We start from the raw sequence: 11,872 nt of genomic DNA, 5'->3' as shown, positions 1-11,872 counted from the left end.
CAAGGTCTTTTAAAGCCAAAGTATTTTTCTTTGCTCTAGTATTGCTGGAGGTGCTTTTTTGCTGAAGGCTTGTATTTTTAATTTTTTGGAGAGCATTGAAAAATGGCCCTCAAGAAAGAAACCCACATGTAAAAAAATGTTTGTGGCAGCCCTTTTTGTAGTGGCAAAAAACTGGAAACTGAATGAATGCCCATCAGTTGAAGAATGGCTGAATAAGTTATGGCATATGAATGTTATGGAATATTACTGTTCTATAAGAGATGACCAGCAGGATGATTTCAAAGAGGCCTGGAGAGACTTACAAGAACTGATGCTAAGTGAAATGAGCAGAACCAGGAAATTGTTATACATGGCAACTACATTATATGATGATCAATTCTGATGGACATGGCTCTTTTCAACAATGAGATGATTCAAGCCAGTTTCAGAGATCTTGTAATGAAGAGATCCATTTGTACCCAGAAAGAAGACTGTAGGAACTGAGTATGGATCACAATATAGCATTTTCACTCTTTTTGTTGTTGTTTACTTGCATTTTATTTTCTTTCTCATTGTTTTCCTTTTTGATCTGATTTTTCTTGTGCAGCAAGATAATTGTATAAATATGTATGTATATATTAGGTTTAACATATATTTTTATCATGTTTAACATATATTGGATTACTTGCCATTTAGGGGGGAGGGTGGAGGGAAAGAGGAGAAATTGGAACACAAGGTTTTGTAAAGGTCAATGTTGAAAAATTATCCTTGCATATGTTTTGAAGATAAAAAGTTTTAATTTTAAAAAAAGAAAGAAAAATGGCCCCATTTATTGATTTATTTTAGCTCATCAATTCTTCCCTTGGTCTGAATTTACCTGGAATTCCTAGTTCAACAGAGATGGACAGGAGACCTGGAAAGACAAGGCTTAATTGGGACTGGGTGCAAGGGGACAGGCTTACTGATTGATCTTAGCTGAATCTTGCTCAATGCATCCATCAGATAATGGAAAATAAAGACTGCCTGATCTGCATTCAGTAAACCTGGATTCAAATCCTGCCTCTCATCATTACTAACTGTGAAATTTCTCTAAGTTGCTATTTCCCATCAGTAAGGAAGAAAAATTATACCTATCTTTCAGAGTGATTGGGAGTAAATGAGAAGTCCTTTAGACAGTAGAAAGGATAACTATACACATATGAGATGGTTATTATTATTATTTTATTATTTAACATCATTCTATATTGCAACTGATGATTTTCCTAAGTAATACTTACTTACACCACAGATCTCCTTGCAAGCAATATTGGGATTAATTATAACACATTCAAAAAATATCCAACCAGCCCTAATACTGTCCACAGTTTGATCTATTACAATGTAATCACAAGGCGGGCAATAAAAATGCTATAAATTCTTCCAGAGGGCAAAGCCTCCCTGATAACCTTAGATGCACAAGACTGCAGGGAAACATCTCAGAATTAATTGCCAGATGGATACCAAAAATAATCATTCCTTTCACACCTATAATATCTTTCTATCTTCACAACCTGTGAGGTAAGTAGGACAGGCGTACCTCTGTTACATGTAGTTCCCTGGGCCCCTTTTACATGAGTGTTCCCCAAAACTATCCCAGGGTCAAAGCATAAGACAGAATAGCATTAACTCAAAATCATGGCTCACAAAATACCCCCTTCCCTCTGATTATTTTATTTTACCAGGCCAACCAAAAAAATACATTAATTTAAAGCAATAGACATGTAATTAGACACCAGAGAAATATATGTAGTAAGAAAATGCCCCCCAACATAAAGGCACAGGGTTTCCACAAGTTACTCATATCACTAGTAGGAGATATGGCCAGAGTAACTCAGACTCCATCATATCTGGAAAACCCCTTTACCCCCAAGATCGCTACTTGTTTTCTTGAAAACATGGTTATCTGGTGATGTCAGCGGGCTGAAAAATAGCATTACTTTTAAGATGAGGTATCTTTGGCAAGCTACTCTCTACTAAAATCTCTCTGTTGGGTTCAGCTTTCTGCTAAGAGATTCAGGTCTTTGGTATTATAGTTTTAAAATGAAATTTCAGCTTTTTTACACATCTAGATCATCCAGATGCAGTCAGTCAGTTAGAGAAGACCTTGGTCATTTAAGTGTATCTTTTCTCTCCTGTTTCAGCTGTCATTTTGAGAATACAATTTACTCTTTAACTTAAGAGTGAGAAAATTTCCTTCAATTACTTTTTGTTTTTTTGATGCCAATTATGGTCCATATAAACCAGAAATAAGACCTAAAGGGCTAGGTAGAGGTGATAGATCTGGTGGGCCCTGTTTTACTTTATATCAGAAAATAAATTGCTCTACTCCGTGTATATATGCAAGGAGAAATTTAGGCACAGAGATTTACTAGTTTGTACAAATTCACATAGCAAGGATGTGGCAGAAGTGAGACTAGAAAACATATCTTTTAATTCTGAACTTAAGACTAAAATTTCAATTATGCTCTGTGTGTGTCGTGTGTGTGTGTGTGTGTGTGTGTGTTAGAGATAGACAGACAGACAAATGAAAAAATAAACATGTTCAAAATATAGGCTATTTGATGCTCAAATGATTGTGAGCATGGGTGAAAACCTAGTGAGTGTCCTAGCTTTAGTTCAATTCCATCCAGCTCAATAAACGTTTATCAAGCACTCATTATACAAAAAAGAATTGAGGAAGATCAAGATTTTAAAATGAATCTTAAAAAACTTTTCTTAAATAATTTAATTTGTAAAAAACCCCAAATCTAAAAATATAAGAAAGTTTTTTTTTAAGAACTAAGCAGAATTATAAATTGTAAATGACCAAGAACATCTATTATTTTGTCAACTGCTAAACCTAATACAAAAGCTTTAGATTTTGACTGTAAAAGAAATTGATTGTGTTTTGACATATTGGAAATGACTCATGGATATAACATTCATTTCTGAATTATCTATATATAATCAGACCAATGAAATGTTACAAGGGTAAAAATTAATTTAAAACTGAGAGAAAAATAAAAATGAGGAAAAAATATGACATGTAATAAAAACAATTCCAATCTGATCCATTTAAAAATTAAACAAAGGAAAATGGGAAGTGGATGGAATAAAAACATAAATGATAATTTTATATAGAAGTTTAACTCACATAAATCAATTTCCATAGTGAAGAGACCAAAAGATCCTCAAAATCACCTTAGCAAAACACCTAACTTATTTTCCAAGTAGAAAAAGATGGTAGTCAAGGGCAACACCCATTTAGAATATAAATTCATTTTGAAAATTTGTTAAGGAATAAAGGTAGAAAATTATGAATAATATTATCTTATAGTGAAAATAATGAGAGTCAGTAAAAAGAAAAATCAGCTTTAAAAAGGCCTTGTGAAATTCCCAGTTAACCAAAATCATTCCAAGAACTGAAAATTGGAAGGACAATAAATATATGAAAGATAGAAAAAATCTATAAAGATTTTTCTTCATAATAATTTCATTTCACCATCAAGACAATGGAGCCACCGCATTTGGACTCTGACATCACGGTCCCATATGTGTTATATATGAAGTGGAATGAACAGAAGGAGAAAAGCAACTAAACTGAAACCAGTTTATGTGGAGGAGTTTCATGATGGAAAAAAGAATTTATTATTCTCAAAGTATTAAAAAAAAGACACTAAAAAATCTCATGCCATATTATTACTCTTAAAAAAGTGACCAAAAGCACCCCAAACTACCAATCTATATATCTACTTTTCCTATCTATATGCATTTTTATTAGAAAAATCTATGTAGGGGAACTTCCTTAAGAATATTAGAAGGGAAAAGGCAGGCATTCAAATGATACTCCACAATAAACTATATCATTACCATTATATAATTGACTGAAAGAAGTAGGTAATAGAAACTTCTAGTTTGCATGTTGTTCAGTGATTTTAAAAATGGATTCACCAGACAAAACATTTCTCGGGCAATGGAGAGGCACAGAATGGGTGCAAGAAGACTGAAATATTTTACAAATAAGGTATTTTAAAGAAGTACTGTATAGAATGGCATAAAAATAAATATTCTTGAAAATGGTGAGTAGAGAAATGTAGCAAGAGGGAGAAATAATTATTGGCAAGGCCTATGTTCTACTAGTATCCATTCAATGGTAGGAAACTTGAGAGAGTATTCCAGTATGCTGGACAGGTTCCTTGTGGCAAATTTATTCAAAAACATGAATGAAAATTGAATAAGATGGAAAGGCATGGATGGGTTATAATATCATTGGAGGGAATAATCACATCAGAAAGATCACACATCCATTAAAATATTGGATTAATCCCATTTGTTTTTTCTTTTTCTTCTTAGATCATATATATTACATTCATTTTTTTAAACATATTTTCATATGAATTGTGTTGGGAGAGAAAAATCAGAACAAAAGGGAAAAACTGGAAAAAAAACACCAGAAAAAAAAGGTGAAAACGGTATTCTTTGATCCACATTCAGTCTTCATAGTTCTATCACTGACTGCAGATAGCATTTTCTATCCAAAGTTTATTGGAATTGCCTTAGATCACTAAATTGCTAAGAAGAGCTAAGTCTATCATAGTTGATCACACAATCTTGCTGTTACTGTGTATAATGTTTTCCTAGTTCTATTTGATTCACTCAGCATGAATGCATGTTCTCTTTTCCTCCCTTTCTTTTTCCTTCTCTCTCTTCCTCACTCTTCCACCTCCCTTTCCCCTTCCCACTCTCCCCTTTCCCCGCCCCCCTCTCTCTCTGTTTTTCTCTCTCTCTCTCTCTCTCTCTCTGTCTCTCTCTCTCTTTCTGTCTCTGTCTCTCTCTCTCTCTCTGTCTCTCTCTTTCCCCCATCTCCTTTGCCCCTATCTTTCCTTCTCCTGTATTAAAGATAGAATATCCTACCTCTGCTCCCCCAGGACCATGCCTATTAGACCTTCCCCTCATGGTTCTCAGGTTCCCTGAGCATGTTTGTTGGGATGTCTTTTCTCTGCCATTGTGTTGAGCCCTGATCAGTTTTAGTTTCTTCCTTTGTTGCAGGGAGGGAGGTAGTGACTAGTACCATCACTTCCATTTAATCACTTACTTTTGGATGAGTTCATAGAAAAAAAAAAGATCAATCATACAGCAAGATCAAACACAGAAATGGTTGTCCCAAATACCTTGGGGATACCCCACTCTACTTTGGACTCTGGGAGGGGAGCGGGCAGTTAGGCTCAAAACTTAGTTCAATTCCTACACAGCTTTGGTTCCAACAAGTTCAAGCTCAGATATACCACTCGAAGCAGGTGAAGCTGCTTTTCAACTACTACTGGACTGAGTTTTCAAATGTCATTTCCCCAAGTCACTCCTTGTTCCTCTGGGCATTGAAACTGAACTAGCTATGAAATAAAATTCTGGAATAATAGGCTACAGAAGAGCCCTCTGGACCTTTCAAATTCTCAAGGTCATGTGTTCCACTTCCTTTATTGGTTACCAATCTCAACACCAAGGCAAAGATGGATGACCATATCTAATTCAGGCTTTTTCAAAAATGCTAACAGTTGCAGCTATTCAGCCAATAGATTTGTGCCTAACATCCATTGTTTATTTGAGGACACATCACATTTCCCCAGGAGAAGGCTTCTTGAGGACAGGAACTGTAGATTTTATTTCTCATGTTCCTCCTCTAATGATTTGCACATAGCACATACATGATAAATACTCACTCACTTTAAGCCAGTGAAGGGGCAATTATCCAGAAACTACAAATCTGACTGCCCGAAGGACCTATCCAACTCTTTGTATGATTCAGAAACTAACTTGGTGCTGTTATTATTCCCTCCCCCCTTTTTAAAGGGGGGCCTCCGGCAAAACCACTTTATTCAACTAATGACAGAACAAGGCCAAGAAATAGATCTCATTCTCATGACCCAGTGTCTGGCCTAGTTGTATTGTTTAGCTGATGTTATCAGATTTTGATGCTATCTATCACTCTCCTGCTGTGTTTGTTGCAAATTGATTATTATGTCTGGCGAATTATTTAAAGGTTGAGCTTTTCTTCAGAAAGATATGACTACCTGAAACAGTCTGCAGACTGTCAGTAAATGTAATAGAATAGAAATGCCGAGACAGCTCCATTCCATCCATAGTTTTCCTCTTCCTCTACCCCCACTCCCTATCACCTCATACTTCAAGGTAGAGAAGTGGGACCTGAGCACTTTAAAAATTCATTGTAGAATGATAGCACTGGAAGAGAATTTATAGATCATCTCAGCCGATTCCCTTTAAGGATGAAGAAATTGAGGTTTAGTGAATTTTAGCCAAGTTTATACTAGCCACTTAGTAGCAAGGTTGATACTACAATTGGGGTCTCTTGACTTGAGACCAGAGGTCATTCTCCTCCACCATTTTCAGGCTAGACAGTGGGATCCTATTTGAAGACCCAATAGCAATTCCAGTTGTACCCATTTCCCATAAGGATTTATCTGACGACCCCCTTTTTTCTCTTAAACAATCTTGCTAGCATAGGACCTTTTGTTGTTACTGTTATTCAGTCACTTAATCATGTCTGATTCTTTGATGACCCTATTTGAGGTTTTCTTGGAAAAAATACTAGAGTGGTTTGCCATTTCCTTCTCCAGCTAAATTTACAGATGAAGAAATGGAGGCAAACAGGATTAATACAGGATCACACAGTTAGTAAGTGTCTGAGGTCAAATTTGAACTCCAGACCCCACATTCCATTCACTGTGCCACCTAGTTCTTCTCATATAGTCTGGGAACTCACCTTTGTACAGGGTGTTCCAAAACTCTTTGTGCAATTTAAAGTTTTGCTACCTTAAAGGTTTATAAAGCACTTTACACTCATTATTTCATCTGATTTTCATATAGCCCTATTGGTAGGGGCTATTATTTCCTCCATTTTATAGATAAGGTCAGTGATCATTCTGACCGAGTCAGAATTTAAACTCCAATTTTCTAGACTCCAAGCCTAGCATTTTATTTGTTATGGAAAACTGCAACTAGGGTTTTAAGGATAGATAGATATCTTAGTAAGGGAGCAGCTAGGTGATACAGTGGATAGAGTGCCGGGTCTGGAATGTGATATCAGACAATAGCTGAATGACTCTGGGCAAGTCACTTAATGTTTGCTTCAGTTTTTTCATCTGTAAAATGAGCTGGAGAAATGGCAAGCTACTCCAATATTTTTGCCAAGAAAACCCCAAATGAGACCATGAAGAGTTGAATGTAACTGCAGGAGAAGACAGCTCATGTTATACTTGATTTCCCAGTAGCACACAATTTAGGGAGTGATTGCCTAGAGAAGCAATCAATATCACCGTTTCCTCCTGGCTGACAGTGTAAAAGGTGTCTTTTTTGGCCATTGACCTAGAAAATAATTCCTATTCTTTAACAGTCTTGTCTAAAAAGACCAATAATGCTTTGTAGTAGACACTTAAAAAAACACACAAAAATTTGGAAAAACCCAAGCTGTTATTTCGAGAGAAACAGGAGACTATGGCGGTTACTTTTGTGTCTATACAAACGTGAAAGGGTTGCACAATTATCTAGATAATTTGAGTCAGCTCAGAAAATTCAAGTCGTCTTTCATTAAAACTTCCTTAATATGGTAGCCTAGTTTGTTTTTGCTAGATTTTTTGCTTATTTTGATGGGGGACCTGAAAGGGCGTTATTCAGTTATTTAACTGATTTTTTTTCCTTCTGAAGGGGACATTGGAAGACAGAACTTGACTACCCAACTGTTGAGCGCTAACCACCAGACGGCGCTATCCCCTTCCTTACAAGCTTTGTATATACCACTGTTGAGGACTTTGAGGGGGGCTTCTCTTTCCCGGTCCCTACAGTATTCTTGGAAATATTTCCAGCAGGGATTGATTTCATCTCTTGTTCTTGTCTCACTTCAGGCAATCTTGATCTGCTGGATCCCGTTAATATCTCTGGTTGTGGCGCTTACAAAGAGGAGTCCCCACCCAAAATCCTGACCTCTACTGTGGGCTCCCTCATTGATTTTTTCTACGAGACCTGAAATAAATCACGCAACCACTCCCTGCCTTAGTTTCTCTATTTGTAAAATCTCTCTCTCTCTCTCTCTCTCTCTCTCTCTCTCTCATTAAGGACACAATCCACGGGCGACTTCCCATTTTAGGAATGTTGTAAGGACAAATTAGCTCAAGTATGTAAATACTTGTAAATGTGTTACAGACGAATAAAGACAGAATGTGCTTCTATATCCTTCTCTCTTGGAAATTTCATATAGTTTTCTTCAGAGAGGGAAAGTAATTTCCAATCCCCAGCACCAACAAGTCTCCTCCCTACCGGTTTCGCTTTGTTTAATATCAACCTCAAATTTCTCTTCCATCGTTCTCATTTTGAGAGTGGGGGTGAAAGATGGGGGGGCGGGGAAGAAGTCAGGCTGGGGGAGGGGCAATGAACGACTGTCACTGAAGTGTCACGCTGCCCTTTCCTTTCCTTCGCCTGTGTGTGAGTGTGTATATGTGTGTGTGTGTTGAAGCGTGTGTGCTCGAGAAAGAGAGTTCTCGGAGCATCTAGTCCCCGGACGGAGAGGCTGGGCTGCTGAGCGCTTTCTCCAAGAGCCGGGTGGAGGACGCAGCAGCAGCCACCCTGCCCCTCGGCTCTCACCACCTGTGAGCTAGGAGGACCCCCGGCAGCGTGGACTGGAGGGCGCGTACAGCCCATCACCTACCTCCCCAGCAGCCTCCCGTAAGCCCCTCTGCGTCCCAGGGAGCTCGTAGAAGCCATGGAGCATCCCCACAAAGAAGGGGAGACGGCGGCGGCGGCGGCGGCAGCCGCAACGGCTGCAGCCGCGGACCCCCGGGGAGCATCCTCGTCCAGCGGGGTAGTGGTGCAGGTGCGAGAGAAGAAGGGCCCCCTGCGTGCAGCCATCCCCTACATGCCATTCCCCGTGGCAGTCATCTGCTTGTTCCTCAACACTTTCGTGCCGGGACTGGGTAAGGAGAAGTGGGCGGGTGGGACTCCTTCCAAATGCGGGGTGACTGCAAAGCGGCTGGCCAGGATTGGGGGGTGCGGAGGAAGGCACAGAAGGTGCGGTTCTGACCACGCTGAGGGTGTGCGAGTGCCTTCCCCAAGGGCGTCCCGGATGGGTGCTACGCTTGCCCAGCCCACCCCGGGAGCTGCGTCCCTTTGAGGCGGGGGCGCTGTCGGGTTGGAAAAACAATCTGTAGTGGGTAGAAGGAAGTGGGCGACATCCCGGGAGAGAAGGAGAGTGTAGAGGGGCCAGAATCTTTCCCTCGACGCCACCTCATTACTCTCACTCTCCGAATCCCAGTTACCCGGGAGCTGGAAACTTTTTGGGTAGAATTGGAGGCGCCAGATGAGGTATTGCTGGGGGATGCTCCTCAGAACCTAAGTGCTACGATCCTTGGACAGCCCGCCCTGCCCATGGATCTGCTAGCTCCTTCCCCTCCCTCGCGTCCCGACCGTCCTTTCCTCTGCCTTTTGCGGGGTTGCAATTTAAGCTGGCTCCAATAGACCCACTTCTCCCACTTCGTTTCATAAGGCATCTAGCCCTCCTTCCCTCCCCCCTTTTTTTCTTTTTAAATGGGCTCAGAGAGAAGCAATCTGGAAAAAAAAAATTCATTTTATGGGATAAAAGAGGGATAAAATGACCCAGGGCGGTGCCCTGGACCTGGCATAAAGCCCTAGAACTGATGGTGGCTTTTCTAGAGCTCTCCAGTCCTCAAAGTTGTCACACACACAAAGAGAGGAACCCAAAGAAGAAGAAACAGGAGTGGGACGGGAGGAGATTTGGGCTGAGCTCATCATGCACCTCTGTCTATTGGCCAGCAGGAAAAGAATGATGGAAAAAGCCAGAAACTAAGGGCCCTGTCTTCCTATAATCCCCATCCTTCATCCTCATTTTTTAAAAGCATCTCTGGTAGCTCAAAGCAAAAGTCACTTAGTTATTACCAAGTTTTTTTTTTTCTTTCTCTCCACCTATCTCTTCCCCCCCCCCACTTCCTTTTTGACTTTCCAGAGGAACATAATAGTGAACTGAGAACCAGCTCTTACTAAGTCCATTTCCAGTAAACCAGAACATTCATATATACCCACTTGGCACTGGATGGGAGGGGACTCCTTCTCAAGGGGAGATCTGAGGCAAAATTCCATCTGGGGATATAAGGAGAAGGAGAATGAAGAAGGAAAATTTTTTGCTATCAATCTTACCTCCAGTTTTAACACCATCACCCCCTTCCCTATTTACCCCTTCTAGGCTCCCTTCTCCCACTCACTCCAGCCTTGGCACAGGCTGTAGTTGACAATCTACAAAGCCCTCAGTTCAAACACATCCCTCCTCCTCTTCCCAACAATGTGAGTTTGCAGGCTCCTAGAACCGTTGGCAGAGACAGAATGCTGTGGGCCTGAGCTGGGAAAAGGCAATCCTTTCTGAATGTACCTCAGGAAAAGACTTGTTTCTGCACAGACTAGTAGCAGGTAGCCCAGGCAAGGCCCCTGTTCCCAAACCTTCTGTGTCCAAGCAGACGTTATTCTCCTCAGTTGTTTACCCTTTCTCATGGTCTTGAACTATCCTTCATTTAATCCTACAGCAGATATCTTATTAATAATAACATAATAGTATTCATATTAGTATAGCACTAATATTATATTTACTGTATGCCAGGCACCATGCTAAGTACTGTAACAAATAATTATCTCATTTTATCCTCAAAGCAACCCTGGGAGATAGGAGCAATTATCATTCCCATTTTACAGTTGAGGAAACTGAGGCAAATGGAGGTTAAATGTTTTGTCCAAGATCACCCAGCTAGTAAGTCTTTGAGTTTGAATTTAAATTCAAGTCTTCTTGACAGCAGGCCCAGTTTCTATCCACTAAGCTACACTTTTAAAGAATTTCATCTAGGGTGGGATTCAAATATATGAAAAATATGGAATTTGTTGGGGGATAGGAGAGGGAAATAAAATTCATTTGCCTATGACTTACATAAAACCTCCATAAATCATGGTCTATCTTCAGAAGATTTTTGTGTTAAAATGCCAACATTTCTATCTTTTGGTGATTTTTCTCCTTCCCTACTTATTTTTCCCTGACCAAGAATTTCCCCGGAAGTAGCAGCAAAAGCAGAAGAAAAGTGATGGGGTGTGGGGAGACAGTCACCAAGAACCTCTTTTAAGTTACTATTGGCTCCTCAGATCCAATATCTAAATTACATTGACTTATTGAATGCTAGCTGGTTTAGTTTTAACCTCAGGCTGAGGACCTAGGCAAGAGAGAATTTGTTCAAGCTCTGCCTTCAAGTACATATATAGACATGCATATTACACATCTGTGTCAGATATGTGTGAGATTCATCTTCCATTTAGAGTTTTTTGAGAGGCAGCATGGTGAATAAAGTGAGGAAAGAGTTGATCTCAAAGCCAAGAAGGTTTGGGTTCAAGTCTCCTCTCTGATATATATTGTCTGGATAAGTTATTTACACACTCAGTGCTCTGGACACCTTTAAGACTATAAGTCACAGAAATCTGCTTTGATCAGAGTGAGTTCCCCCTGCCAATGAAATCACAGATCTGGACCCTATTCTCTAGGGCTTGGGGGTTGCTCTATGTTGTAACATGAAAGCAGTCCATTCATTTAGAGGATGTTAGGAGGACAAGAGGATGCCCCTTTAGTCAGAAGCCCCACTTGCTGGAATAAAAACACACTGTCTTTCCATCTGTTTGGAGGATGTGTATAATAACATCATTGTTGATGTGCTTGGATTTCACTTTTCCCCCAAGTGGTGAAGTAAATGTCACCCTATGGTATTTTACAGCAAAAAAAAAATCATGCCAGGATGGAAGTGACCTCCCCCTTCTGCTTTCCTCC

At 39.9% G+C, this 11,872-nt stretch overlaps 1 protein-coding gene across 2 annotated transcripts in view; it reads left to right on the top strand.

The window, feature by feature from the left end:
* The first annotated feature begins 8,402 nt into the window (after positions 1–8,402).
* Positions 8,403–11,872, top strand: part of STUM (stum, mechanosensory transduction mediator homolog) — a 101,141-nt gene continuing 97,671 nt past the window's right edge. The window contains exon 1 of one of the 2 annotated variants that reach the window (XM_031967019.1): positions 8,403–8,978. In XM_031967019.1, coding sequence (XP_031822879.1) covers positions 8,768–8,978 — 211 coding nt within the window. In that variant the 5' untranslated portion in view covers positions 8,403–8,767. The remainder of the gene's footprint in view (positions 8,979–11,872) is intronic. The other variant, XM_031967018.1, reaches the window with a different exon arrangement.

Source organism: Sarcophilus harrisii, chromosome 4 (genome assembly GCF_902635505.1).
Source record: "Sarcophilus harrisii chromosome 4, mSarHar1.11, whole genome shotgun sequence".
NCBI classification, from domain to species: Eukaryota; Metazoa; Chordata; class Mammalia; order Dasyuromorphia; family Dasyuridae; genus Sarcophilus; species Sarcophilus harrisii.
Note: the sequence above shows the minus strand (reverse complement) of the source record. Positions and strands in the feature narration are given on the sequence as shown.